Source organism: Coccidioides posadasii, chromosome 1, assembly GCF_018416015.2.
Source record: "Coccidioides posadasii str. Silveira chromosome 1, complete sequence".
Classification (NCBI taxonomy): Eukaryota; Fungi; Ascomycota; class Eurotiomycetes; order Onygenales; family Onygenaceae; genus Coccidioides; species Coccidioides posadasii.
In genome coordinates, this window is record NC_089407.1 from 5,222,028 (window position 1) to 5,247,482 (window position 25,455).

Here is a 25,455-nt window from a genome sequence, read left to right on the forward strand (position 1 = left end):
CGGGACGACGTACCGTTGCGTGAAAATCATTTCGTTGGGAATGGGTCCTGTCTCGGGTATACCCTTACAACTTCTGTCCGTATGTCTTACATTTGTAAGATTCCGATCGTGGGAGTATTCCCGTGACGTCCAGGTTTGCAAGAGTCTCAAATATAATAAATGGATTATTCGCTTGAGCGCGGTGCAGATACACATGCGAACCCATTTGGGATTGAAGAATATTAGGAGATGGGACATTGGCTGGGCGGTAGGCCCTGTACTTAGCGGCGGGAACACGGAGCTCAACGTGGACGAGCTACTCTTAACCCGACGAGGGCCTCGTCATTTGCTACAAAGGCATGGATACGTTCGGGAGCATTTGGACTCGCGACGTTCATGATTCAGCCCCAAGGTGGCAGTGTGTACCCGGTTTGAATATATGAGGAAATCTAATAGTAAAAGATAGGCGCGAATAAATAATCTTGACGCCTTAGAAGCAAGTAGTCAGACGGCAGAGACCTGCTGCAAGAAGACTTAGCAATGCACCACACCAGATAGTTCAAATCTAGCGACAATCGCAGATCGGATTCACGGATTCACGGACCTTTCGGGTTGAAGAATCACGATGTGTTGGGAAGCCCCTCTCGGCAACGGGGTCTGTTGGTATATCCTCGCAGATCTCATGGAATCGGGTTCTTTCAAATCAGCTAACAGTATGAATGTGAAAGGGGACTGGTTCGGTTCCAGTTGGCCCTTGTTAATCAATTTTGCTTCTCAGATGAGGCCTTTCCAGGAGGATTACGAGGGCATTGGAAACACCGAAGTTGCAGTCCGAGGAGTAAAATAGAAACGGAGAAATATGTACAAAAAGGGCAAAAACTGTTAGGGATATTGAAAACTCACCCCCTGGCTGATTGGCCTTTTTGCCTAACTAGGTGGTCTATGAAAAATATCGTTTTCAGCTATTTCGATAGTCCCCTTTTTCAAGTCCTACATAGGCCCATAGGTCTCCCGAATTGACTATCCCATTGTGTATTCAGCCTGCACCTTGCGCCGCTAATTTGCGGGGGTATGCAAGTCGTCTTTTCTCGAGCCAGAGCAGAGGCCAGCGCGCAGCCATCATACCCGCATGCGAGTCTCTCAAAGTATGATAGAAGGAAATGAACTCGGGCTCGAATCTGAGTCCAGTTAATATTTATGTAGGGGAGTAGCCGTTGCAGATTCTGTTGCTGGCCGTGACACTGTGGTATGATGCGGAACGACGGCCTCTCAAGAGTTGGCACCTCGACGTCATACAACTCCCCCAGCAGGGACAATTCCACCAGAGACCTCGTCGTTTTACAATCCCTAATGACGAACCGAATTTGGACTTGAGCAATTCCGGCCATACCGTCCGAGGCCTTATGACCCGTTAACTGAACTTCTTTTCATCCACCACCGCTTGCGCGGCGGGGTGGACTCTTCAGACAACGAAACGCCGGAACAGGAGCCACGAGCGAACCACAGAACGACTTAACGTCATTCCCCAGCCAAATAACGGACGAAAAAGTCTATCGAGATCGAACATTTTACCGGCCAGCAGCGAATGTCTGTGTTGCAAGTGTAGATTGCACTTTCCCTCGTGCCTGCCCGTCGCATCGTCTCGGACGGCGATTGTATGCAGTGATCTTCAGATGGAGGAGCTTTGATCCGCGCACATTGCCACGCCTATAATGTTGCGTTCGAGCCCCGGGTCGTTGATGCAGAAGACGTACGATGAGTGTTATCTGATGTGTTCGACTGCCGTGTACTTTGAAGGACGGGTATGCAATTCTCGCTCAAGCACACTTCGCCCCCCGTTGTTGCGATCCATTTGCTGCACTACTGGCCGGGAACACCCAGCCGGTTTCCGCGGATATATACCCTGGCACTCTTTTTTTCCCGAACAGTTCCTTTCGCCGGTGGTTCTTTGTGTCTTATAGCGCTTGATTGTTGGGAACGCATCGCTAACCGATTCACTGTGTATAGAATAATGAACAAGAAGCCCTACGGTCCTGGCGGGAATCCCTGGATACCATATATCGCCACAATGCCTCTATATCCTCGAGCTACGTCCCACAAAACGAAACCGAGCGCGCTCTGCAGAAGTCAATCCAAGAGTTAGAGACGCAGTGCAAGGAGCGTATAGATTTGCTTGAAGCTCTTCGGGAAAGCCGTAGAACGGCACTGCTAGAAGAAGGAAAGGACAAGTCCGGATTGCGTGGCGAGTCTAGCATGGGAACAACCCATGCTGATACGGGACAAGGTATCCCTTCCCCTGGGTGGATTGGTGATGGTACAGTTCCATCGCTCGGTTATCCGGATCTACCACGACCGGCTTTACCTCCACGACCTCAAGCTCGAAACACTAATCGGGTAGCAAATGCGGTCACCCCCTCAAAGCTATCGAGATCCGCAAGTTCTGAGGAAAGAACAGTGCTGTTGCCGACTTTGAGGGGATCTAAGGACAAGAAGTCACCCGAGATGCGAGACAAAAATTCCCGTCGGGTATCTCGCCCAGCTGCATCGCAAGCAGCAGACCTAGCTTGGAGCGCTTTACATTCCCGACCATCTGGCCCACATATGACGCACTCCACCCCCGTAAGTGATTCCACCTCCAGAAAATGGGTGGATTCTAGTCTACGACCAGACGCACGCCCGAGGAAGTTAGGAAATCCAGCGGTAAACTTGGCGTCAGGCGCGGCAGCGGCAGCTACACGTCGCCCCGCTGAACCGGAATCATTACCTGAAGACTCAAATACATCTGCAAGATCATATCGCAACCCAGATACAACGGATGCGCTATCTGCAAAGGCTGCAACGATATCAAAACTTGGCGCACCCGCCTCTGCATATCCTAAATACCGGAAAGAGTATCCAGAATCTGGAAATACGCTGTCGTCAGGTCCTGTAACCCCCCAAGCCAAAGCGTCTTCCAATTCGGCACGCAAAGGGCCAGAGAGTCAGCCAGGGACGTCTCCTGGACAACCGCCAGCAGCCGATGGGACACCGCTTTTTAAGCCTCCATCTTCGGGCCAAAAAAATGAGAAGGCCCGCCGGCCTGGTGGTAAAGGGCATAATGACAATTCTGCAAGGCAGAATATCAGCCACGAGCAGTCTCACTCTGCAACGAGTTCTCCCGTCCAGCCAAAGAAAGATTCATCACCGTTGCCACCAGAAACACCCCGAAACCAGGTGGAGTCTAGTGACGACGAGGATCCGTTCGCAGAGGAGATAAGAACTGATAAAGACTTCTGTAACATTATGAAAAATCTTCCGAAAGGAGTAGATCGTAATGCGGCAGGTCAAATCTTAAATGAAATTGTCGTTCGGGGGGATGAAGTTCATTGGGACGATATCGCCGGTTTAGAAATTGCAAAAAAAGCATTGAAAGAAGCTGTCGTTTATCCTTTTCTTCGCCCGGATTTATTTATGGGCCTCCGTGAACCCGCGAGAGGAATGCTGCTTTTTGGTCCACCTGGCACAGGAAAGACTATGCTTGCAAGGGCAGTGGCCACCGAATCAAAGTCGACATTTTTCTCTATATCAGCAACGAGTTTAACGTCCAAGTGGCATGGGGAAAGCGAAAAGCTGGTTCGCGCTCTGTTCGCTCTAGCAAAAGCCATGGCGCCGTCGATAATATTCGTTGATGAGATTGATTCGTTGCTCTCTTCTCGTTTAAGTGGCGACCATGATGCCACTCGACGATCGAAAACCCAATTCCTTGTTGAATGGTCTGACCTTCAGCGTGCAGCCGCCGGGAGAGAGCAATCAACCAAAGAGAAAGCTGAAGGTGATGCAACAAGGGTTCTTGTGCTCGGTGCGACGAACGTGCCGTGGGACATCGACGATGCAGCCCGGCGGAGATTTGTTCGGAGACAATATATACCCCTACCTGAGGATGATGTGCGAAAGCTGCAACTTCAGAAGTTACTTAGCCATCAGAAACATGAGCTGTCGGAGGAGGATATTGATGTTCTAGTCAAAGTTACTGACGGTAACTCTTACCCCTTTCCTCACATTAACTTGAGTTACCATTTGAAACTCGGTACTAACAGTAGTTATATTAACCCAGGGTTCTCTGGTTCTGATATCACAGCTTTGGCTAAAGATGCTGCTATGGGCCCTCTTCGCAACCTCGGCGAAGCTCTCCTCAGCACACCCATGGATGAGATCTGCCCAATTCGCTTTAAGGATTTCGAGTCGTCTCTTTACTCTATCAGGCCCAGCGTCAGTCGTGAACGCCTAAAGGAGTACGAAAGCTGGGCACGAGATTATGGGGAACGCGGCTCTTAGCTCCGCCAGTCGACAATTCATGTTGTTTATTCTCTTTTCTTCCTGACTTCTTTTCCCTCCTTCGGGTCCGAGGGAGTCCCTGCAGTGATGTGGATACTGTGAGTAGGTTTAAGGGAATTGTACTCTGGGAGTTAAATGCATCGGCATCTGTGGTTCTATTATTGTCCTGATTTTTCTAGTACGTTGGCTCATGGGATGGAGTTGGCTGCTCTCCTGTCAAACATCTATGGATATGAAATGCTGGATCAACCTGAATCCACCGGTTGCTGGCTTTCAATGAACACGTGCATTGCATTGGCACTGGTTTATGATCGATAGCTCTGCTCTTTTCTTGCTAGCCTTCTTTCAGTTTTCAGTTTTTACAGAATGTAGTTATTTTAATCTTCATTGATTAATCAATAGCAATCACCGTGCCGAGTTATATGGTTTTCTGTAATAGTCTATGTCAATGCACTTGCCTCTTGACTTTCGTGCTTGATTATCATCGCTTGACACATTCAATTCCGTACCTATAAGTTAAGTGTAAAGAGCACGGAGTGCATGCTGGGAATATACTTGTAACAATCGATAACTTATTCGATTCTATCAAACATACATCATATTATACAGAGCGGCGTAATGACACCCTTCGTCTTGCCGCCGAGAACGGAATAAAGAGAAGAAAAACAAGTTTCTATTCGAGCTTTGACAACTCTCGGGGATTTCTCCTTGTTACGCATATTTCTTTGTTTCTCACGCTCTCACCGCAGTATTCCGAACATTCTCCGTTTTCTCGGAATCCTCCGCGAGCAGTAATTTAATGTGCTCGACACGATCTTTAGAGAGCATCCCTCCGAGCAACAATTTCTCGAGTATCTGCCGTTTCACTGGCCCCAGTTTCTTTCCCGAGCCTTTCATTCTTTTCACAGAGTCATCCACAAATCTCTCAGGTTCTGTCAGGACTGGTGGACGTGCGCTAATCGGCGTCTCGAATGGCGCTATAATTCTCTCTACCACGTTCTTAGGATTTCCGAAATTAAAACCGTTCGAGAATTCGATCACATCACCTTCGCGGAGGGAGTTGTTCGGATCCGATACGCTGACCCTTGTCTTGAGGGGGTAGTATTTGTGCAGATTTCTGTCCCAATGTGTGGTGATGTGCACGACTTGAACGACTTTGTCCCTTTTACCGGCGGAAATGACGGTGCCGGTTTTGTGGTGGGTTATACCCTTGATATTGGAGTGTCTCGGGGTTTGCGGTTTGCGGGTGAGTTGATTGACTTGGGATTCTTCTGGCGGCGGTGGCGGCGGTGAGGAGGGCGTGGCATTCGTGTTTGATGGGGATGTATCGGTCGATAAGGGTGCGTTGATCTGTGGTCGGTTGAAGTATTGTGGTCTTCTGCTACTCAGGCATGCTGTCGCGGCGAATGAGGATCCGAGAGGGGAGGCCGCTGTCCGCGACAAGCAAAGCAGACTTCTGGTATTCATTTTTGCAGGAGCTCCTCCGGTCTTTGTGCCGCCAAAAAGAAAAGTCTAAAAGAACGAACAAAAGAAGCTCTCGAGGTAATTTGGCGGCCGCCAATCTAAAAGCTCAGCAAAAATTTAGCTGCGTTGTCTTCTGAGCGCGGACTTCAGTGAGAATCGTTTGCAGCTAAAATCCCCTCTTATCCAGAAAATTTGTCCGACCAGTCAATCAATTGACACGCCGCGGCACCTCTTCTGCTTCTGAGCCAGCAAACAGGGTCAATTCGAGTCGAACAGCTTGAATGGAACTCACTGGCAGCAGACCAGGATTGATCGAAGCCGCACGATCGAATTTCCTCTCACGTGACCTTTGACTTGGAACCAATCAAATAGATGCTATTAAATTAGTCAGCTAATAAAGGAACAAAGATCTTCCGAAATACAAACATGTCAAACAACCTTCTAGAGAGTACGGCCGGACGTCAAGGGAGCCAGCTGATAAATACTTCGGTGTCCAGAGTATACTTGCGGCGGCACATATATTCATGCCGGGAATCACCAAGTCCAGCTCTTGCTGAATGATCGAGATTTACGCATGAGATAGAAGGAAAGTAAGAATAGCACAAGGGCAGTTTCAGATATGTAAATGCCTCCACCGAGAGAAGAGAAGGGATTGAGCAAAACAAAATCGGACAAAGATGCCTACCCCCAAAGCTCCAAGACTCCAATGATGTACCGCATGGTGTGGTTGTATTGTGACATAAAACTAGTCCGCTTCCCTTCCTCGGCCATCCATACATGCTAATCGCTTCTCATAAGTTCGCCCAAGGGAAGAAATGGGCAAGGAAATCCCCAGTATAGGAAGATAACGCCGTATTAACCCCATATCCTCGTTTTAATTTATCAAAGCGCCCCCTTGACTTAATGGCTTTTGGAAAATATACAGTGTCAGTGGCCGTCGACATCATTGTTTATGACATCGGCGGCAGCATTGGGTGCTACTGATGAACGTCTCAGGAGCAGTTTCTTTTCTCCATGGGCAGATATCCTAGTCAATTCGGAAACAAACGACTGGCCCCAAAATGCGCTGCATGATGGTGATTAGCCATGTTCTCATCTGTGACAATCCTGTGTGTAAATAGGAACCATACCTAGTAAACTTGTGAACATATTTCTCCAGCTTTGAGTAGTTAAGGGCCCTCTGCTCATCGCTCATGGTGACAGCTTCCTGGTAAGCAGCTGCCAGCTCTTCAGTATTCCAGGGGTTCACAATGATGCTGCCGTTGAGGCTTTGCGCGGCGCCTGCAAATTCAGAAAGAACAAGGACACCATGACGCTTGTGCTGCGTTGCGATATATTCGTATGACACAAGATTCATACCATCTCTTGTTGACGAAACGATGCAAGCATCTGACACCGCGTATAGTGCAATGAGCTCGTCGAAATTAACAGATTTATGCATGAAATGAATCGGCATAAACTCCACCGTGCCTAAACAACTAGTGTTAAAGCTGCCTTCCCGGTGTTGAGGCAGGACATGAGTGTACTCAATACGTACCAAACTTCCCGTTAATCCTCCCAACTAGCTCATTGACCACTGCTCTCAAATTTTGATATTCTTCAACGTCTTGTCTGCTCGGAACCGCAACTTGGACAAGAACGACTTTGCCAATCCATTCGGGATGGTCCGTCAAAAATACTTCCAGGGCATGTAATTTTTGAGGTACTCCTTTGATGTAGTCAAGTCTATCGACTCCGACCATCAACTTTACACCTTGGAACTTCTGCTCCAACTGAGCGATTCGTTTTTGCACTTTTTCCTTCTTTAGCCCTTCGGAGAATTTATCAGGGTCAATGCCGATCGGAAATGCACCAACAGAAACCATCTTGCCCTGAAACTCCACACCGTTAGGCGTAGTGGATAAACCCCTAAAAGTAGTCATGTCAGCCGCCATCCTATGACACCCTAGATGCATTAGCGTATTCTGTCTTACAATATCCGAGAGCAACTGCTCAGAAAATGTCGCGCGTAGTCATATGTGTGGAATCCAATCAGATCACAATGGAGAACACCGAGAAGGAGCTCATTTCGAACCGGTAAGATACGATATATCTCGCTGCTGGGGAATGGGGTGTGAAGAAAGAAGCCTATCTTGACGTTGGACTTGGTCTCTCCGATCTCTTCGCGCAACATTGACGGTAAGAGCATTAAATGGTAATCGTGAACCCAAACTAAATCACCATCCCTCACGTCTTTTGCAATGGCTTTTGCGAAAAGGCGGTTGGCATCCCGGTAAGCATTCCACGCAGATTCATCGAAGGTTATCTCTCCCGGATGATAATGGAAGAGGGGCCAGAGGATTGAGTCTGAATGAGAAGCAGATAGGTCAGCATAGAGTTTTGAAACTGAGAAGCTTCTCGCGCGACACCGCAACCTATGGGGCATCCAAGTTCAAAATCCAAGGACGGGTCCACGATACGCACTTGAAAATCCATTATAATGCCTATCAGCAAGTTCATCGTCGATGAACACAGGCACCGCATTATATTCATCCTTCAATCTCTTGGTGACTATTTCAATTTCATCCTCCGGTACCTCTAGACCAGGCCAACCGTACCATTGAAATCTCGTCGTCTTTGAGAGACCACTTAGCCCGCTTACGAGACCGCCTGACGACATCGAGGAATCGTACTTGCCATCATCTGAACGCTTAATGGTGATTGGAAGCCGGTTGGAAACCAGAAGCAATCTCGGGTCTTCTTTGTGCGGGGACTCGAGGGACGGCATCGCGGGCGATATTGCTGATGTGACAATGGCGATTTTCGGAACGACGATTTGAAAACTGTAATCTCCGGTGGATGTGGAATATGTATCCCGACAGTGCAGTGGTAGACGAGCTGTTCAGCGGTGCAAGATGCTGTGTAAGGCTTGGAGCAACGTGGGGTTTGTCGATAGACTACGTAAGAGGTCGATGGCGGGACACTGGTATTTGTTTGGGCGATTCGGCAGTGGTCTGGCCCTCGAGGCGGCGTTTTAGTATGACATACTTAACTAACAAGGGCCCCATCAGATAACAAGCGCTTCTCACGAAGCAAAGGATTGGGGATTGGGTGCGATGTGGGCACAGCAAGGATTATGGGGGCAAGATCAAAGTCAGACGCCACCTGCTTGGCGCTTCAATGCCCTTCGTCACAGGGACTTCTGTTGGGAAGAGAACTCTCTGTCCGCCTTTGGAGGTGCTTAGATCGCTTCAATAGCGAGTCCATCGACTAGGAGGAGTTAAGTAAGAACGCCGTGTTCGATCTACGTTAACCTAATTCGGTTGTCCTGTGGTATTCCTCCATCAATGTATTATTAAACCTCAGCTCGCAAGGGAAAAAGACACGGCAGGGCGATGACAGCTGGATTTAAGATTTGAGCCACGGGCGCGTGCAAGGCCATTTCCAAGGGAAACCGGGAGCCCACGAAATGGACGGTGAGAGTGAGAGGACCCTGACAGAGTTGCGGGAAGTTTGCTGCATCGATGGCTGACTGCATGGAGCATTCGGATGGTGGAACCAACAGGAAACCTGGCGATGACGGCATTGCTCAACCCCCTCAGCTTCTATCCCCTTCGTCTTGACTCTGACTGTCGTCTTGGCTCTGTCCTTGCTGTCGAATGATTCTCCAACCGTCTCTAGGATTCGATACGTTTCTCGGGATTTGCCAAACGAGTCGACAGCCACTCCGGCGCGAGAACAGGAGCCCTGCGTGCCGTGATGAAACGTGCTGATTTGATGCTTGTTAGGTTTGAATTCGGAGTCTTGCATCCAACGACAACTTGCATGCCATACCCATCTCGTGGACACCTGCATATGCACCATGCAGCCAGTGTAACAAACTCATAATCTACGGAGTATAGCTCATCAAAAAGTTCCTTGGGATTGTCCACATTATAAAGTGACGTATGTAGATACTCTGTACAACAGCGCCGCGTCTAGGAGGGTATACAGACATACACACAGCACCCATTCAAGAATCCAATCAGTTACATGCTCATAGCGTCGATCTCACAGAGATCAACGTCCATTTATCGGATTTCCGGTCATGGATTACTCTTCCATCGTCTTCCAGCTTGAGGAGCACTTGGCTCACTCCGTAAGCGGCCGGCAGATGCAGATTCTCCGGCACGTTTTGGTAGATAACCTTGACAAGTTCCATCGGAGTCCAGGAGCTGGGTTTGCGCTCCGATGACTCCGGCATAGGAGAGGCTTCTAAACTCCCGTATTCCAAAACACGCAAGATTTCGTTTTCTCTTTGTTGTCGGTGCTTGATATATTCGGCTATTTTCGTTTTGCAATCTTCAATGATCGGACCGTGACCCGGGTATCCTGTTTTCGTCCCCCGAGCGCTCATCTTCTCAAGACTAGTCAGATAGACCCCGAGGTTCTCAAACACCGCTGTGCCGTGTCCTAATACATCTATTGAATTTCGGCCTTAGTAACCTATGCACCGCAAGAAGGGAAAAAAAAAGAAAAAGAAAAAGAAAAAAGAAAGGAAAAGGAAAAAAGGTGGAGAGGGCTCTGCAAAGACATCGTCGAAAGAGAAAACTCACTGTCGGCCGTAAACATGGCATTTTCCTCCTCTAGGACAAATGCCATATGATCACTGGCATGCCCCGGCGTATAAAAGGCCGTCAACGTTGCCCCCTCGACCTTGAAAACTTGCCCATCATGTATATCCTCCTGGCCGCCGTCTGGCTGATGTTTATATATCTTCACTTTAGGACATAATCTCGACAAATCTGCCACGCCACCGATATGATCGTGATGCCAGTGAGTAAGCAATGCTTGACTCACAGTGGCTCTCTCCGCCGCGAGCACCGATTTTAACGCTGCGATCCAACTGGGTTTGCCTTCGCCCGTGTCGATAAGCAGCCGCTGGGGTCCACGACCGACGAGATATGTATTTGTACCTGATTTTAAAGAAAGTTAGCCCCGTTCACCCATGGTTTTGCACCCAAGAGGCGCATATAAAAAAAAAAAAAAAAAAAAAAAAAAAAGGAATCCGCTTTCATTTCAAGCATGGGATGATTCTCCCGGGGAAATGCAACTACTAACCTTGCAACGTGAACTACCGCGATATCAGTAAATCCTCAATAAACAGTCCTCCAGTTGGAAGATGAAATGTCACTATGACATACCTTGCCGGGATTTCCGGCCAATATTCTGATCACCGACGCACTCAATCTCTCCACCTCTGGTATCGATATCAACTGTACTGCCATGTCTTCTTCCCCGGATGACTTCTAATGCTCCCCGGTGCACCGACTAAAGAGCTACTTGCGGAGCCTTAAATATCCTTACAGCATTTATCTGTATATGGCTTGACAGAGAAACGATGCGCGATGACCAGGAGCTTGGTTAAACCGTGGAAAATCAGTCGGCTTAATTGAAACACAGACGTGAGGAGGGAGGGGCTAAATAAAAATGTAGAGAATGAAAGGCTCTTCGACCAAGAGCTATAACTAATTTGGATACCTCGCACGCTGTTATACATACACTTCTCCTTGCGCCTTGCGCCAGTCCCTGCTGGGAGCGTCTCCCTCGGCACAAGGAAAGTCATCGGCCCTTTTGTACGCGGGGCTTTTATGTACGCTGGTGACAAAGTCCCCGAAGCTCGGCTGCAGGCTGATTACATAACAAACATAACGAGTTTAACGGACCTGGGCTTGATAATGCCGAGTCCTAGAGACGCGCTTTGAAGAACGGGGTAATGGGCTTCAGAATGGTTTACAAACTCGTAAAGGAAGGTTTTCAGAAGACGTAATTGTACAATGAATTGAACATCGTAGACGACATTTTTAAGGGCTGATCAGAAAAATAGAAACATCAGAAGACAAAAGACAAACAGTATATACAAATGTGGGACACCGATGAAACCCCAAAAAGTGAACATGAAGGGATAGCCTGCAAAACATTCTTTCTTTTTTCCACCCGGGCTCTATATTGTTGCACAACAATCAAATCGTCTCTAGGGTGAAAAAATGATTACCCCCCAATTGCACGTCCTCCGTACGCCAAGGCAGAATAAGCAAACATACATTTCCGGGGGGTTTGAAAGATGCACCCTTTTTGGTCATAATTTACGGCCCTCAATTGCTAGGTAACACCACTCCTACCAATAGTGGTCCTTTTAGTGACAAGTGACCACCTGAGGACCGGAAACTGGTATCATATAGCACGTTGTGACTCGAAACCCCGCAACAAGAGCCGAAAGTTCGAAACCGCTTCGGGCTCAACGTTTATGCTCTCTGCTTGGCCATGGTGTTGAGAGCGCTTCCGTCCTTAAACCACTGGAGTTGAGACTCGTTGAAGGTGTGGGACAATGAGACATCGAATGGCTTGCCATCCTTGGGGTGGACACGGAGGGTGATAGGCTTGCCGACAGCGAGCTCAGTGCACATGAGGTCGACGGTTGCGGTTGGTGGGATTCTGTCGTAGTCGGCGGGATCAGTGAAGGTGAGAGGCAACATTCCTTGCTTCTTGAGGTTGGTCTCGTGCTAATGCAAAGTTAATTTTGGTAAACATCAAAATGAATAGCTCCGGCAACTACTCACAATACGGGCGAAGCTTCGGGTGATGATGGCAAGACCACCAAGATGTCTGGGTTCAAGAGCAGCGTGTTCTCGGGAGCTACCTTCACCGTAGTTCCAGTCACCAATCACAACCCATTTAATGCCCTTAGCCTTATAAGCACGGGCAGTATCGGGAACACCGGCGTATTCTCCGGTCTGGAAGTTCTTGACATTGTTAGTTTCTCCGTTCTCGGCATTCACAGCACCGATAAGCATGTTGTTGGAAATGTTGTCAAGGTGACCACGGTATTTCAACCAGGGGCCGGCCACTAGAAAAAGTCTGTTAGCACGGGGCGGCCAAAATTTACTTTACTGGTGGGTTATAAACTTACTGGAGATATGGTCGGTGGTGGTCTTTCCTTGAGCCTTGATCAGGATTGGGATGCCCTTGGCATCCTTTCCATCCCAGGGTTTGAAAGGCTGGAGAACCTGGAGGCGGTCACTGCTTGGAGAAACGGCAACCTGAATCGAGGCTCTGTCCTGGGGTGGGGCCTGGTAGGTGTCACGGCCAGGATCGTAGCCCCTAGCTGGGAGACCTTCACCAGTGGGAGGAGCAAGCTTGAATTCCTTTCCATCCGCGCCCTTCAGGGTATCGGTGAGTGGGTTGAAGTTGAGGGTGCCGGCAACGGTCAGGGCAACAACAAGGTCGGGCGAGGTGACGAAAGCGTGGGTGGCAGGGTTGGCGTCATTTCGTCCAGTGAAGTTTCGGTTGTAGGAGGAGATGATGGAGTTCTTCTCGCCCTTCTTGACGTCCTTACGATCCCACTGACCGATGCAAGGGCCGCAAGCATTGGCAAGAATGACACCTCCGAACTCCTCGAGAGTCTTCAGCTGACCATCACGCTCGATGGTGGCGCGGATCTGCTCGGATCCGGGGGTAACAGTGAAAAGAGACTTGGCCTTGAGTCCGTGGTTCAAGGCATCACGGGCGATGGAAGCTGCGCGGGACATATCCTCGTAGGAAGAGTTGGTGCAAGATCCGATAAGACCAACCTTCAACTCCTCTGGCCAACCGTTGGCTTTGACGGCCTCCTTGAACTTGGAGATAGGAGTGGCCAGATCTGGAGTGAAAGGACCGTTGATATGAGGCTCAAGCTCGCTCAGGTTGATTTCAATGAGCTGGTCATATTCGGCACCCTCGTCCTCACGAAGACCCTTGGAGTATGTGCGAGCAAAGTCACCGATAGCTTGACGCTTCGTGGCCTTCAGGTAATCATACATGCGCTCGTTGAAGGGGAAAACGGAGGTAGTAGCACCGATTTCGGCACCCATGTTACAGATGGTACCCATACCAGTGCAGGACAGAGAGTCAACACCAGGACCGTGATATTCGATGATAGCACCAGTTCCACCCTTGACGGTGAGGATACCAGCGACCTTCAGGATGATATCTATTAAATCAAGTCAATATCCGGATCGTGACAAAATTCTGACTGGCAAATTACCTACCCTTTGGAGCAGTCCATCCGGACAATTCACCAGTGAGCTTCACACCAATAACCTTGGGGGCCTTCAGTTCCCATGGAAGTCCCGCCATGACGTCGACGGCATCAGCACCACCAACACCAATAGCAGCCATACCGAGACCACCACCGTTAGGAGTGTGAGAGTCGGTACCGATCATCAGACCACCGGGGAAGCAGTAGTTCTCGAGAAGAATCTGATGGATAATACCGGAGCCGGGCTTCCAGAATCCAATGTTATATTTTGCGCAGGAAGAGGAAAGGAAGTTGTAGACTTCCTTATTGATCTCGTTGGCTCTGGCAAGATCCTTATCTCCTCCAAGCTGAGCCTCAATCAAGTGGTCGCAGTGCACGGTGGTTGGGGTAGCGACTGAGGGCATGCCAGCTGACATGAACTGCAAGATGGCCATCTGGGCTGTGGCATCCTGACAGGCAACGCGATCCGGTCGCAGCTTCAGGTAGGACTTTCCACGCTCAATCTCCTGACCGTGTGGGTCATCAAGATGGGAATAGAGAATCTTTTCCGCGTAAGTAAGGGGGCGATTCAGACGAGCTCGGACAATGTCCAAGTTCTCGGCCATCTTTCTAAAAATCGTGGACATTTATTAGTAAATGCACGCTTCAAGAAAATCGAGGCGCCGGCTCAGTTCCACGATCGGACTAATGGCCACTTGGAAGGGCCTGATTTAAAGCAATTGCAGTGGAATACAACATGGCTGCAAAGTTGCGCACTCATTAAAGTGAAAACATACTTATAGTTAATGTGGTTACCCTGCAGTAGAATGTTAGCAATTGCACGTTTGATCACAGCCGCCTTCATCTTGGTGAATGAATATTGCCCAAAGAAGCTCTGGGGGACTTGCCTTCTCCCAATTGGTCATCTCGACCTTCTTGTCAAGCGGAGAATCAGCGACAGTGGCCATACCCCGCGCTCCAAGGAGCTGGTGAGAGAAAGAATTACAGTTAGCCAACGGTCAGATTCGACGATAATGAGAGGGCTGGTGAGCCTCCGCCCTTGCGGGGTTTTCTGTCCAGCCGAAAGTTCACACTTACGAGGCGAGATTTGGATGCCTGCAGGTGGGAAAGAGTCAGTCAAAGACACCATCGAAAGTCGGCCCTCGCAGATGGCCATTGAAAGGGATACGGCGAAGATAACAGGTCGTTGGGGGGAGGGGGAAACGTACCAAAGCACCCACACGAGTGAGCCTAGTGCTGATCATGACTTCGGATTCCTAGGCAAGTGGTCTAAAACAGTTGTTCGTGGCACATCCAATGTCGAGGCAATCTCAGCTACTCGACGAAGGCCTTTGATGGAGGAGGAATAGAGGGATGAGAAGGGGAATTGCTCTGGAGAAACGATTTTCGAAGACCGAGAAGAAAAGAAAGGAAGAATAAAACGCGGAAGCTTGGTGCTGTTCAAGTGGAGATGCAACTTCGGCCCATTGTAACCAAAGCGGTTATGAAACACCCTGAAAGGGTCCTTACGCGTTTGGACTAGGCGTAACCTTCCGACGGCTGGCTTCGTCGGCTCCGTTTCTGGGCCTCGGCTGTAATTCGCTCGTGTTCCGTACCATACACATACGGTAAGTTACATCGGTGGATAGCCACGGCTACGAGCAAGCATGTGTCAGCAGCGGCGCTTCGCTGTGATTTGCGGAGCCAAGGCCCCTCAGAAAATTTCGACTGACCTGCAGACCATGAGTTGAAAATCCGCCGGCGCTGATTGGCGGTCCGGCGGGCATTCCTCATGTCCGTGGCCTGCAAGGTGTGAGCCTGTTGTCGTCTGCACGGAATGACATAACCACCGGGACAGCCTGGGCGGCACCATCTCTCCGCTATCCTGCAATGGAGGCAATGGAGCGCTGGCTGGAGCAGCTGTTTGGCCCGATGAATGTCCGAATCATACAGACGACATGCGAGCGATCTTCGCGGCCAACCCGAGAAACGAGAAGTTATCCCTGTGGCGTAGGCTCTGTCGTTCAAATTGTTTCTATGACGTTGCTCGGGCAGCCTTTAAACAAAGGCGCTAAGTTCGTTCGCCGGATATTACTTCAGCCAACCTCAAGGCTCAGGCTCTTTGACCAGATGCATTCGGCTTGCGTTTCTAGAGGCCTTGGATTTGAGAGCCCTTTTCCCCCTTGGTGTTTCGTCGCTGGAGATATGCCTGCCGCTTGATAAGAGAAAAAGAAATATCCCCACTAAAACATGCATTGCTACCTGACCCTGGAACTTGGCTATCGGCTTAATGCGATCCTCGGGATTACTCGCTGGTTAGTCAAAAGGCCTCATATCCCTCTCATATTTCAAGCGAGAACTATCAACAGAATCCTCGACTAGGTGACCTCCCGGTTCGCGAGAACTTTATCTCGCTTCGGGAAGATTGCATGCATTAGCCGGTCATTCTATCGATTTTCTTTATTCGCCTTTCATTCTCATACATCCACTGGCGATCCTTTCTCTATTAGATCGTCGAAGTACGAAGTAGATTTACCAACCCGAGTGGCTGGGGAAATTGGAAGCAACCAAAAAGCATTCCTCGTTGTTTTCATGGTCTTTTCGAGCAGTGAATATCGGAAGAGTTTGAAATTGCTCTAGTTAATTGTTCAGCAATGTAGTTTGCCATATCACTGCGGCTGTAAAATGTGTGATTGTACCCTCTACTTATATATTTATTATTTAATATTGTTGCAAGCCGGAATGCCTTTCCATTGGATATTTTCAAAGACACCTTTGATCCACGATACTTCGCGTTGATATCGGGGTTTGTCTCGCAAAACCCCAAGGACAATGCCGAGAGGCGCAGACAGCGTACATGGGCCCAGAATTTGCATCTTCTCTTGTAGACAGTACTCCACCGACCCACAAATATTCCGGGCCAATGGCATATAATTCGAGCATTTCCCCAAGGATGGGAGCCGCCTCTGATTTTGCGTGATTCTATCATGACTATCAATACTGTCTTCGCCTTGCTCGTCGATTAAGTTCGCATCAATCGACCGTATTAGCTGATAAAGGTCGCAAATCCCAGACCAGAGCATCAGGAGTGCTGCCCAGTACATCATTAGCGTTCCAGCTGTTCTCAGGTCCGCAAATGATAACTTTACAGCCGGAAAGGAGTCATCAAAAGGGCTGGCGCCGATTGAAGGCTCTCTTCGCGATGACGATGGCCAGAAGAGCGGAGCTGGGCCCGAGGACTCAAAATCGTCGTAGAGGGCTTGAAGCGTCTCGTCGAGTTGCCAACACTCAGTAACAATGTCATATGCAAGCCACAATTGCTCCGCTGGCCTCATGTGTGAAAGGTTATCGCTTCGACCAAAAATCTTGGGCGCTTGTGCAAGGCAGTCGAGAATGCGATCCATGGGTGTTTTGCTTGAATCCTGCCACGGGATTTCCATCCACTCTCGTTCCGCTAGAAAAGTCGGAGAGTGGGCTTGCATCGCAAAGAAAATCTGATATCGAGTTAGTGCGCTGTAAACTCCTTCCAGGCAAAGTGTCTAAAATGTCAAACGCACCGCCTGCGCCCTAACGGTGACAAAAAGCAGGTGTCCCAAACCCGATCTATGGGCTTGCACTCCTCGGTGCTGGACTAGTGATACAAGGCCCTTGCAATGACTTTCGTAACCGCTGCGCCCTTCTGCCGGGCACTCTAAGAGCTCGTACAAACTTAAGGCCATACAGGCTGCCAGTGTCTCATCCTCATACATTAGCGCCTGGTTATACAGAGCTCTCTGAAGTTCGTAAAGGCTTCGGGTGTACAGTTTCAGGCTTTCCATCACCATTGAAGTATCTCCATACAGGCGGCCGAGAGCTATAGTAGAGAGCGCCAAGGCCGATATCTCGAGGGCCTTACTTCTCATCGGAAGATTAGGAAGCAGCAGCAACCAATGCCTATCACTTCGGATTCGGCAACTTTGTATCGCAGAGAGACAGTGCGATCCAAATGCATTCAAGACAAACTGCCGTTTGCTTGCTCTAAAGACCGTATCTACGCCGCCGCTATTAGGACTGCAAACCCCGTCATTGCAACGGGAGATTGTAGCATGACTGCGATTGACGGTGGAAGTCACAGTCAAAGCTGCATCGCCTCCTAATTTCGAAGTGGATGAAGTTTGCTCGGGTACGGTGTATCTCTCTTTGGCTCCAGGATTTACCAGGACAAAAATGCGCTCTCGCTGATAGCCGGCGCACACTCGATTGGACTTGGTGCACTGGATGCATACGGGCCTTTGGAGGCCGCACTGAATGGTTTGTTGAATTAGTTTTTGACCAAGAGCTCCCGCAGGTATAGAGTTGCCAGTACTCACCGCAATCTTGCGCCGCCTGCAGGTATGGCACCCCTTAGATCTGCCTGGCACCCCTACCATTCAGATGGCCTATGTAGCAGATTCTGTTAATTCAAGTACCAAAAAGGGAATGATAGGGCGAATATAATGTGGCGAGGGCGTCGCGCTGGGTAAAATATATATCCATCATCTTAGCAAGAACAAGACATGGCCGATCGCTTCGTACTCTGTGTGTCTTCCGCCGCTTTTGCCGTCTTCATGCCGAAGCTGGAGACGCCCAATCCAATGGATGCCGTCGCTCCTGGCTGGGTCGAATGCGGCTGAGATCCGATGGTTCGATTTTGGCGCTAAATTAGTTAAATTCAATCCCTCCACTATTCCTACTTAGGGCTCATTCTGCGAGGCACGTGATATACTTCCCAGATCGCTAATCTCAGGCCAATATCAAACAGCCAGCTCCATTGAAAGCGTCAGCATCGAGATAATCTTTGTCCTATTTGGGACTTAAGGTGCGAATATACTTGCAAATCAGGAGCCCCTCCGCCCCAATTCCTACAGGAGGAACTATGTATCTGCTCGAAAAACGTGAAACATGTCTACCTCTTGCATCTATAAAAGGATGCCAGAACCCTGGGGAGTTGGACAGAGCAAATTCACCATCTCACTCATTTCTACTTCCTCTATAAGTCTCTAAAGGTATTTGGAGTAGGCTGTAATTATGCTCAACGACCACTCTAAGGCGAGTATTGCACAGATACTCTTCTACCTTCCTGCCCTCGTGTTCACGGGATACCTTCGCTGGCACCGCCATGGACGCCCAAGAATGGCATGGATTATCCTCCTTGTGTTTACAATCAGTCAGTTACTATTCCCAGTCACCTTAAGGATTTATTTCATGTGACTTAGTTACCGGTACAGTTCGGATTGCATGTGGCGTGGTGGTGATAATTTATGAGAACAACCAGAATAACGACGGTTTATTGGCTGCTTCAACCATTCTTTTGAATGCAGGAGTATTTCCTCTTATTGCTGCAACCATTGGCCTTATCAGAATCATGTATGTGAATGGTTGACGGGGATGTCTTCAGCATGTTTTCCCTTCCCAGCCCTGGCCCGCTAATAGATAGACTATAGCACAGCCTTAGACTTCCAAAATAGTCCTGGAGTCCGCTATGGTTTGATCCTTTCACGGATCTTCTTTATTGGTGGTATTTTCGTTATTGTCGCTGGTGCCTCCATTGTCGGCGATACCGATCATCCAAAAAAGGTGTCAACTGGCTCGGACTTGGTGAAATCCGGCTATATCATTCTCGCAATATTTGTGGCCACGCTGCTTGGATTCCAAGCCTATTTCTGGTTCAAGCGCGCAGGTCTTACTCAAACCAGTGTGACGGTAGGCTTATCCCTATTGCCACATTGAGTGCATAGTTTCTCCTATCATCGAGCACTAAGAGCAGAAAGCTAATGACATAGAAGGTTCTCAGAGGCATCTCCACTGCAATGCCTTTTTGCCTCGTTCGTCTCACATACCTATTTTTGTCCATTTTTCGCCCATCAGAGCCCAGGTGGAACGAATTACTCGGAGACACTGCACCGTACGTTGTCATGGGGCTATTGATGGAGTATGCGGTTGTGTGCATCTACATCTTCACTGGCTTTCAGATTCCGCCGAGTAAAAAGACGAGGGAAGAATTGCTGGCCGTCTAATTCCACCAAAGGGGTGACCCGGCTCTCCTAAAGTGCGGATTCTAAGCAGAAGGGACATCGCCCTGTGGATCCGTATAAAGATTCATCGACTGACAGAGTGACCCGGTGACTTGCCAAAGGCCATCTGAAAGTGGTAAAGGGACGGTGATAATGGGTAGTTTTTTGTAGATGTTTTTGCTATGGATACATGTGCTTTTTATGCTGAAATTTGGTTTGGCATGTATATTTTTAACTGCTTTATATCGCACTCTTTTCCATTACATTTTGAATCAGGGAATGAATCGTCGGGAGTGAAGAGTCCTAGCTGTAAAGGTTCCCTTTGAAGGGGTTTGGGAAGAAGGTTTAGCAAGTGGGCACCTGCAAATTCAACTGGGACGGCGTAACTTTGATCCGGGGCCAAATTTTGTTATCGATAGTGTCCCCGTACGGAGTAATCGATTCATGGAAAGACGAAAAGGATCTGCGGAGTGCCCGGAACCTACAATACAGAAGAAATAAAGGCCAGGCTTAGGAGCAAGAATGGGTGCCATCAGACGATCGAAAACTAAACGGCGAACAAGGTGAACTCCAACGCGCGCCCGGATTTCAGCTAATGCTAATTACTCTACAGGGACTACGACCAGGTCCGCAATGACATCGACTCAGCGAGGCATCTAGAGTTATATAAAGAGACAAAAGATGTGGAAGACTTGCCCGGTTTAGGTCAATATTACTGCGTTGAATGTTCAAAATGGTTTGAGAGCGAGTACAATTTAACAGCACACCGGAAAGGCAAAAACCACAAACGAAGGTAAAAAACGATCGGATCTCCGGATGGAGTCTTTGCACGATGGGATGCTAATCATATGGCTAGAATTCGTCTATTGAAAGAAGAACCACATACACAGAAACTAGCCGAAGCGGCGGTCGGATTGACGAGTGATAACGGGAAGCGTGGTGATGGAGATGCGATGCAGATTACCGAGTCAAACGAGGGTTGAAAATGTTGCCGTTTGACTTACAAGAATGGCCCCTAATGCGCCATCAGATCAGCACAGGTACAGTAGAGTCGCTGGATGATATATGTTGGCGTTGTCGTTTCGAGACGGGTTCTGGGAAGCGCCTCCAATCCCACGGAATCCCCATCGGCGGACGTTGTCAATGTCCAAAGTCATACAGACTACAGCTAGCTTAGCCCTCACGAGCCCAAGAAAGTCACTTGGAAATGTGGATCCACCAACTAGGATGATGCGTATGGTTAAAATCATTGGAGATACGGATACCAACCTTCACGAACGGTGGCCGCGATCTCTCCGACCTAGATTTTAATCTATATTTTAATATGATTTATACTGGTATAGAGTAGTTAATGAAGCCTAAATTTTCTCTAAAATTTGAGGTAGATCACGGGATTGTTCGAAGGCTTTCATGATCCACTCGTAAGTCGCCCACTAGGATAGTCAGCGCATGATGGAGATTCAAGTGCTCGTCAAGCTTCATACCTGCACAGCGTTCACGATAAACGCTCGAATACTACACACTCCAAGCCCTCGGTAGAAAATGCTCAGGCCCTCGGAGCGGTATGCTTGCCTGGCTATCTCAACCGAATTCAATACCCGGCCAGTCGTGGGGGTCTGAGAGTGGGATGCACTGGCCAGCAGTGGCTGTTTATCCGGAAGGATGCTACCCAAACGAGCTCCTGGAAGAGATTGAGCCTGAAGCCTCGTTTTAATTACATCAAGTGGAAAAACAGATGCCCATGTTACAACACCTGCAATTCCACCGCACAATAAAATACTGATGGCTTCTTGTTGCGAACTTGGCCCTCTGGAGTCCATCAATCGCTTGCAGAGTTCGTAAGACCAAAAACTAAAGAATAAGTTGGCGGTCAATCGGACGGAACTCGATAGCTTTCTAGAACGGAGGCAAACGCACTAAAAGCCGTATCCCACAGAGTCACGAATACTTGTAACTAGGCCCCCGAAATAAAGACCTTTTGGGCCTGACTTGCGTAAGATATCCTTTGCAACGGTCCAGGAGGAAACAGACTGATGGCTGCTGAGTTGCGCACGACATTTGACGAGCTCAGTTGGAGAAGATATTGTCCAGCTTGCAAGTCCTCCTATTGCGCCTGCAAGCCAAATCTGAGACAACGGCACACCTTGCGGGTTTGTTGGGTCGGTCGTCGTTGGCGATAAATACATCAAAGTCCGGTTATACGCAACGAATAGAAGGGCGTTAAGAGCTCCATATCCAAGAATCGGGGCCGCAGCGCCTGTTGAGAATAGTGATAAGTCGAAACAGTACTTTTACGTTCTTTGGGCGGGCCTAACCTCTGACAAGGGAGCTGGTGCCCTCAAATTGGCCCCTTATAGGATTTGGCGGGGTTATCGCATTCGCTGGGGTAGTATGTGAAGCCTGAAGGCGGACCTTGATAATATCCAAAGGGTTGCCGATGATGATACCAATGGCTCCGCTCAGGTAGCCAGCCCAGAAATCTGCGGACATAGGGCTTGATTGGCCATCCAGGGACCCAAGAGCAGCCGAATTCGTGTCATTGCCAACGAAATCCTCGTGCTCCGTAGAAGCCGGTAAGCTCTCCGCCTTGGCGGGGCAAACTGGTGGACCGAGGAAAGTCAGCGGGGCTCCGACGACTCGTCTGGGAACGAGCTAGTTAGTTAATCATGTGATTTCGTGGCTATTTGGCGACCGCCTGATCGACGCGCCATCATAAACACCACAGGCGCGCCCCGGTCACTCTTCATCGCCCATGATTCACGCCATTTTGAAAAGGAAAACGCTTGGAGTTTTTCACTAACTGTGATAATATTGACAAAGCCTGCAGCAGTTGCTAGATTAAATGTAAGGTATTCATACCGCTATACTCCTCTATGGCTGTTGACAACGTTTTAGGCACCGTCCAAAACCGTCTGCTCCTGGAAGCAAGACCTTGTCGAAGCCTTCTCGCATATACGGAGGAGCAGACACGTCGCTTGAAAAACTTACCAAGCCTTTCAAATGCCCCGGTTCGGCAACAAGGACTCGAGCGTCGGACAAACCTCTGAGGAAGCGAAGGAAGGTCGACTATACAGAAGCGGGCGGCAATGGTCAAGATGGTGAGGAACAGGCATGGATAAGTGAAGAGCGCACACCGCTTTCCAATCGTGACGTCAATAAGTTTCCTATCTATAAGGTTAAGGACAAGGAAATTGCGTTTAAGCAACGCTTTTCAATACCACTGATTGATAAGAATTCAACGAGCTATGACCCTGGACGCCCGGCACCGCTCTTGGGAATGAGAAGGGGTGCCACCTTCGTTGTGAAACCTCTCCATGATCCGTGTGGAGAGTTTGCTATTGTCCTTTACGACCCTACTGTGGACGAGAAGCCGGAATTCAAGCCCGAAACTGAACAAAAGCAAAACGAGGAAGCAGCTAAACCTAAGTTGAATGAGCCTCTTGTCCACAAGAGCCTAGCTGAGATTTTGGGTATAAAAAAGAATGTCGAGGAACGACCAAAAGTTCCGGTAGTTATCGACCCCAGGCTTGCTAAAGTCCTTCGGCCACATCAAGTCGAAGGCGTTAAGGTACGTAATGCAGCTTTTGCCTTTCATGTGACGACATATTAACGACTTCAGTTTCTATACCGCTGTACGACCGGATTAATCGATCCAAACGCAAATGGTTGCATCATGGCTGATGAAATGGGTCTCGGGAAAACGGTATGCGAAACTTGCTTCACCATTCCTAGCGTTGCTAACAGTATTCAGTTACAATGCATAACGTTGCTGTGGACTCTCCTTAAGCAGTCGCCCGAAGCTGGTAAGCCAACTGTTCAAAAAGTTGTAATCGCCTGTCCAGCAACCCTTGTGGGAAATTGGGCCAATGAATTAGTGAAATGGCTCGGAAAGGATGCTGTCAATCCATTTGTAATTGACGGCAAAGCTTCGAAAGCGGAACTCACATCACAACTTCGACAATGGGCTATTGCCTCCGGACGACAAGTGGTCCGACCTGTTCTGATAGTGTCCTATGAGACTTTGAGACTTAATGTAGGGGAGCTGAAGGAGACCCCAATTGGCCTTCTTCTATGTGATGAGGGCCACCGCTTGAAAAACGGAGAGAGCCAAACATTTACCGCATTGAACGGTCTAAATGTGGCGCGCCGCGTCCTCCTTTCCGGAACACCAATCCAGAACGACCTCTCCGAGTACTATTCTCTCCTGAATTTCACCAACCCTGGCGTGCTTGGGAGCAGGAGTGAATTCCATAAGCGATTTGAAATGCCTATTCTCCGGGGTAGGGACGCCGACGGAACAGAAGAGGAGAGAAAAAAAGGTGACGAATGCTTGGCGGAACTTCTTGGGATCGTGAATAAATTCATCATTCGGAGATCAAACGACATCCTCTCCAAATATTTGCCGGTCAAGTATGAGCATGTTGTCTTTTGCAACTTGGCACCGTTTCAGATGGACCTATATAATCATTTCATTCAGAGCCCTGATATCAAAAGTTTACTGCGGGGTAAGGGAAGCCAGCCGCTGAAAGCTATTGGCATTTTGAAAAAACTCTGCAACCATCCGGATCTCTTGAACTTGTCCGCGGACCTTCCCGGAAGCGAACAGCTTTTCCCTGATGATTATGTCCCGCCAGAAGGTCGAGGTCGCGACCGTGATGTCAAATCATGGTATTCAGGTAAAATGATGGTGTTGGATCGTATGTTGGCACGCATCCGCCAAGATACAAATGACAAAATCGTTTTGATTAGCAACTACACACAGACTTTGGACCTTTTTGAGAAACTGTGTCGGTCACGCGGGTATGGAAGTTTGCGGCTTGATGGTACGATGACCGTCAAAAAGCGGCAGAAATTAGTTGACAGGTTCAACGATCCTGATGGCGAGGAATTTGTGTTTTTGCTTAGTAGTAAAGCTGGAGGTTGTGGCATCAACTTGGTCGGAGCTAACCGTCTTGTCTTGTTCGATCCGGATTGGAACCCTGCGGCAGATCAGCAGGCTCTTGCTCGAGTTTGGCGTGATGGTCAGAAGAAAGATTGTTTTGTATACCGGTTTATCGCCACAGGAAGCATCGAGGAGAAGATTTTCCAGAGGCAGTCCCACAAGCAATTGCTATCGTCGTGTGTTGTGGATTCCGCCGAAGATGTCGAGCGCCATTTCAGCTTGGACTCTTTGCGAGAGCTGTTTCAGTTTAAGCCTGGAACCACCAGCGATACCCATGATACATTTAAGTGTAAACGATGTCGTCCCGATGGAACGCAGTTCATCAAAGCTCCAGCCATGCTTTACGGCGACACGAGCAGCTGGAATCACCTTGTCAACAATGGGGACAAAGGTCCAATGAGTAAGATTCAGGATCTACTATTGAGACAAGAGACATCCGAGAAAGATGTCAGCGCTGTATTCCAATATATCAGCCATTGATTTCTGCCTTTTTCAGGCATTGTCCAAGTTAGAATTTAGAGTAAATGGCATACATGCACATTCTTTTAGTAGTCTCTCAGCTAGATTGTGGGCTCTCGTCGGTCGAGCTGATCTAGGCCATATGGAGAACCCTTTTGCCTGAATGGGAGCGTAACTCTTCTAGAAATAATAGTGTCCACCGGCAGTGAGAAGGGGCTGATGCAAAAAGTTTCCCCGGAAATAACAGCTGA

The 25,455-nt window shown here is 48.8% G+C and overlaps 10 protein-coding genes across 10 annotated transcripts; 4 read left to right on the top strand and 6 right to left on the bottom strand.

Moving 5' to 3' along the window:
- The first annotated feature begins 1,426 nt into the window (after window positions 1-1,426).
- On the top strand, window positions 1,427-4,711 carry D8B26_001486 (uncharacterized protein). The gene is made up of 3 exons (XM_003065483.2): window positions 1,427-1,781; window positions 1,987-3,994; window positions 4,073-4,711. The coding sequence occupies exons 1-3, from the start codon at window positions 1,692-1,694 to the stop codon at window positions 4,291-4,293; spliced, it is 2,319 nt and encodes a 772-aa protein (XP_003065529.1). The 5' UTR covers window positions 1,427-1,691; the 3' UTR covers window positions 4,294-4,711.
- A 314-nt stretch (window positions 4,712-5,025) lies between these two features.
- Window positions 5,026-5,760, bottom strand: D8B26_001487 (uncharacterized protein; the record flags this gene model as incomplete). Its single annotated transcript, XM_003065484.1, has 1 exon — window positions 5,026-5,760. One exon carries the CDS (start codon window positions 5,758-5,760, stop codon window positions 5,026-5,028), a length of 735 nt encoding a protein of 244 aa, XP_003065530.1.
- A 571-nt stretch (window positions 5,761-6,331) lies between these two features.
- On the bottom strand, window positions 6,332-8,922 carry TPS1 (Trehalose-6-P synthase/phosphatase complex synthase subunit). The gene is made up of 5 exons (XM_003065485.2): window positions 8,221-8,922; window positions 7,731-8,103; window positions 7,295-7,665; window positions 6,888-7,227; window positions 6,332-6,823 (listed from the first exon to the last, which is right to left on the bottom strand). Exons 1-5 carry the CDS (start codon window positions 8,522-8,524, stop codon window positions 6,685-6,687), a joined length of 1,527 nt encoding a protein of 508 aa, XP_003065531.1. The 5' UTR covers window positions 8,525-8,922; the 3' UTR covers window positions 6,332-6,684.
- A 727-nt stretch (window positions 8,923-9,649) lies between these two features.
- D8B26_001489 (uncharacterized protein) lies at window positions 9,650-11,343 on the bottom strand. Its single transcript, XM_003065486.2, has 4 exons — window positions 10,920-11,343; window positions 10,837-10,849; window positions 10,332-10,691; window positions 9,650-10,197 (listed from the first exon to the last, which is right to left on the bottom strand). The coding sequence occupies exons 1-4, from the start codon at window positions 11,001-11,003 to the stop codon at window positions 9,773-9,775; spliced, it is 882 nt and encodes a 293-aa protein (XP_003065532.1). The 5' UTR covers window positions 11,004-11,343; the 3' UTR covers window positions 9,650-9,772.
- Window positions 11,344-11,524: 181 nt separating this feature from the next.
- On the bottom strand, window positions 11,525-15,190 carry ACO1 (Aconitate hydratase mitochondrial). Its single transcript, XM_003065487.2, has 8 exons — window positions 15,001-15,190; window positions 14,870-14,887; window positions 14,680-14,757; window positions 14,569-14,588; window positions 13,803-14,401; window positions 12,686-13,744; window positions 12,336-12,622; window positions 11,525-12,278 (listed from the first exon to the last, which is right to left on the bottom strand). The coding sequence occupies exons 1-8, from the start codon at window positions 15,034-15,036 to the stop codon at window positions 12,021-12,023; spliced, it is 2,355 nt and encodes a 784-aa protein (XP_003065533.1). The 5' UTR covers window positions 15,037-15,190; the 3' UTR covers window positions 11,525-12,020.
- Window positions 15,191-16,488: 1,298 nt separating this feature from the next.
- On the bottom strand, window positions 16,489-18,354 carry D8B26_001491 (uncharacterized protein; the record flags this gene model as incomplete). The annotated part of the gene is made up of 3 exons (XM_066123550.1): window positions 18,121-18,354; window positions 17,329-18,054; window positions 16,489-17,265 (listed from the first exon to the last, which is right to left on the bottom strand). Exons 1-3 carry the CDS (start codon window positions 18,178-18,180, stop codon window positions 16,489-16,491), a joined length of 1,563 nt encoding a protein of 520 aa, XP_065979624.1. The 5' UTR covers window positions 18,181-18,354.
- Window positions 18,355-18,817: 463 nt separating this feature from the next.
- D8B26_001492 (uncharacterized protein) lies at window positions 18,818-19,519 on the top strand (the record flags this gene model as incomplete). The annotated part of the gene is made up of 3 exons (XM_066123551.1): window positions 18,818-18,956; window positions 19,018-19,156; window positions 19,234-19,519. The coding sequence occupies 3 exons, from the start codon at window positions 18,818-18,820 to the stop codon at window positions 19,517-19,519; spliced, it is 564 nt and encodes a 187-aa protein (XP_065979625.1).
- Window positions 19,520-20,243: 724 nt separating this feature from the next.
- Window positions 20,244-21,104, top strand: BUD20 (Bud site selection protein 20). Its single transcript, XM_003065490.2, has 3 exons — window positions 20,244-20,366; window positions 20,417-20,596; window positions 20,660-21,104. The coding sequence occupies exons 1-3, from the start codon at window positions 20,326-20,328 to the stop codon at window positions 20,784-20,786; spliced, it is 348 nt and encodes a 115-aa protein (XP_003065536.1). The 5' UTR covers window positions 20,244-20,325; the 3' UTR covers window positions 20,787-21,104.
- Window positions 21,105-21,119: 15 nt separating this feature from the next.
- Window positions 21,120-22,569, bottom strand: D8B26_001494 (uncharacterized protein; the record flags this gene model as incomplete). The annotated part of the gene is made up of 5 exons (XM_003065491.2): window positions 21,120-21,236; window positions 21,288-21,654; window positions 21,721-22,060; window positions 22,119-22,444; window positions 22,565-22,569. The coding sequence occupies 5 exons, from the start codon at window positions 22,567-22,569 to the stop codon at window positions 21,162-21,164; spliced, it is 1,113 nt and encodes a 370-aa protein (XP_003065537.2). The 3' UTR covers window positions 21,120-21,161.
- Window positions 22,570-23,080: 511 nt separating this feature from the next.
- Window positions 23,081-25,225, top strand: RAD54 (DNA-dependent ATPase protein rad54; the record flags this gene model as incomplete). The annotated part of the gene is made up of 3 exons (XM_003065492.2): window positions 23,081-23,371; window positions 23,423-23,506; window positions 23,555-25,225. The coding sequence occupies 3 exons, from the start codon at window positions 23,081-23,083 to the stop codon at window positions 25,223-25,225; spliced, it is 2,046 nt and encodes a 681-aa protein (XP_003065538.2).
- Window positions 25,226-25,455: the final 230 nt, after the last annotated feature.

Excerpts from the sequence above, each read along its gene's own strand:
- D8B26_001486 (XM_003065483.2), top strand. The coding sequence starts at position 1,692 with ATGTTGCGTTCGAGCCCCGGGTCGTTGATGCAGAAGACGTACGATGAG. Across the intron at positions 1,782-1,986 it reads CCGTGTACTTTGAAGGACGG|AATAATGAACAAGAAGCCCT; the intron begins GTATGCAATTCT and ends CACTGTGTATAG. Across the intron at positions 3,995-4,072 it reads TCTAGTCAAAGTTACTGACG|GGTTCTCTGGTTCTGATATC; the intron begins GTAACTCTTACC and ends ATATTAACCCAG.
- TPS1 (XM_003065485.2), bottom strand. The coding sequence starts at position 8,524 with ATGCCGTCCCTCGAGTCCCCGCACAAAGAAGACCCGAGATTGCTTCTG. Across the intron at positions 8,104-8,220 it reads GCATTATAATGGATTTTCAA|ACTCAATCCTCTGGCCCCTC; the intron begins GTGCGTATCGTG and ends CTTCTCATTCAG. Across the intron at positions 7,666-7,730 it reads AGCAGTTGCTCTCGGATATT|GGGTTTATCCACTACGCCTA; the intron begins GTAAGACAGAAT and ends GACTACTTTTAG.
- D8B26_001489 (XM_003065486.2), bottom strand. The coding sequence starts at position 11,003 with ATGGCAGTACAGTTGATATCGATACCAGAGGTGGAGAGATTGAGTGCG. Across the intron at positions 10,198-10,331 it reads TGCCATGTTTACGGCCGACA|ATGTATTAGGACACGGCACA; the intron begins GTGAGTTTTCTC and ends GAAATTCAATAG.
- ACO1 (XM_003065487.2), bottom strand. The coding sequence starts at position 15,036 with ATGATCAGCACTAGGCTCACTCGTGTGGGTGCTTTG. Across the intron at positions 14,402-14,568 it reads GGTAACCACATTAACTATAA|AAAGATGGCCGAGAACTTGG; the intron begins GTATGTTTTCAC and ends CACGATTTTTAG. Across the intron at positions 12,623-12,685 it reads CACCACCGACCATATCTCCA|TGGCCGGCCCCTGGTTGAAA; the intron begins GTAAGTTTATAA and ends GACTTTTTCTAG.
- BUD20 (XM_003065490.2), top strand. The coding sequence starts at position 20,326 with ATGGGTGCCATCAGACGATCGAAAACTAAACGGCGAACAAG. Across the intron at positions 20,367-20,416 it reads AAAACTAAACGGCGAACAAG|GGACTACGACCAGGTCCGCA; the intron begins GTGAACTCCAAC and ends ATTACTCTACAG. Across the intron at positions 20,597-20,659 it reads GGCAAAAACCACAAACGAAG|AATTCGTCTATTGAAAGAAG; the intron begins GTAAAAAACGAT and ends TCATATGGCTAG.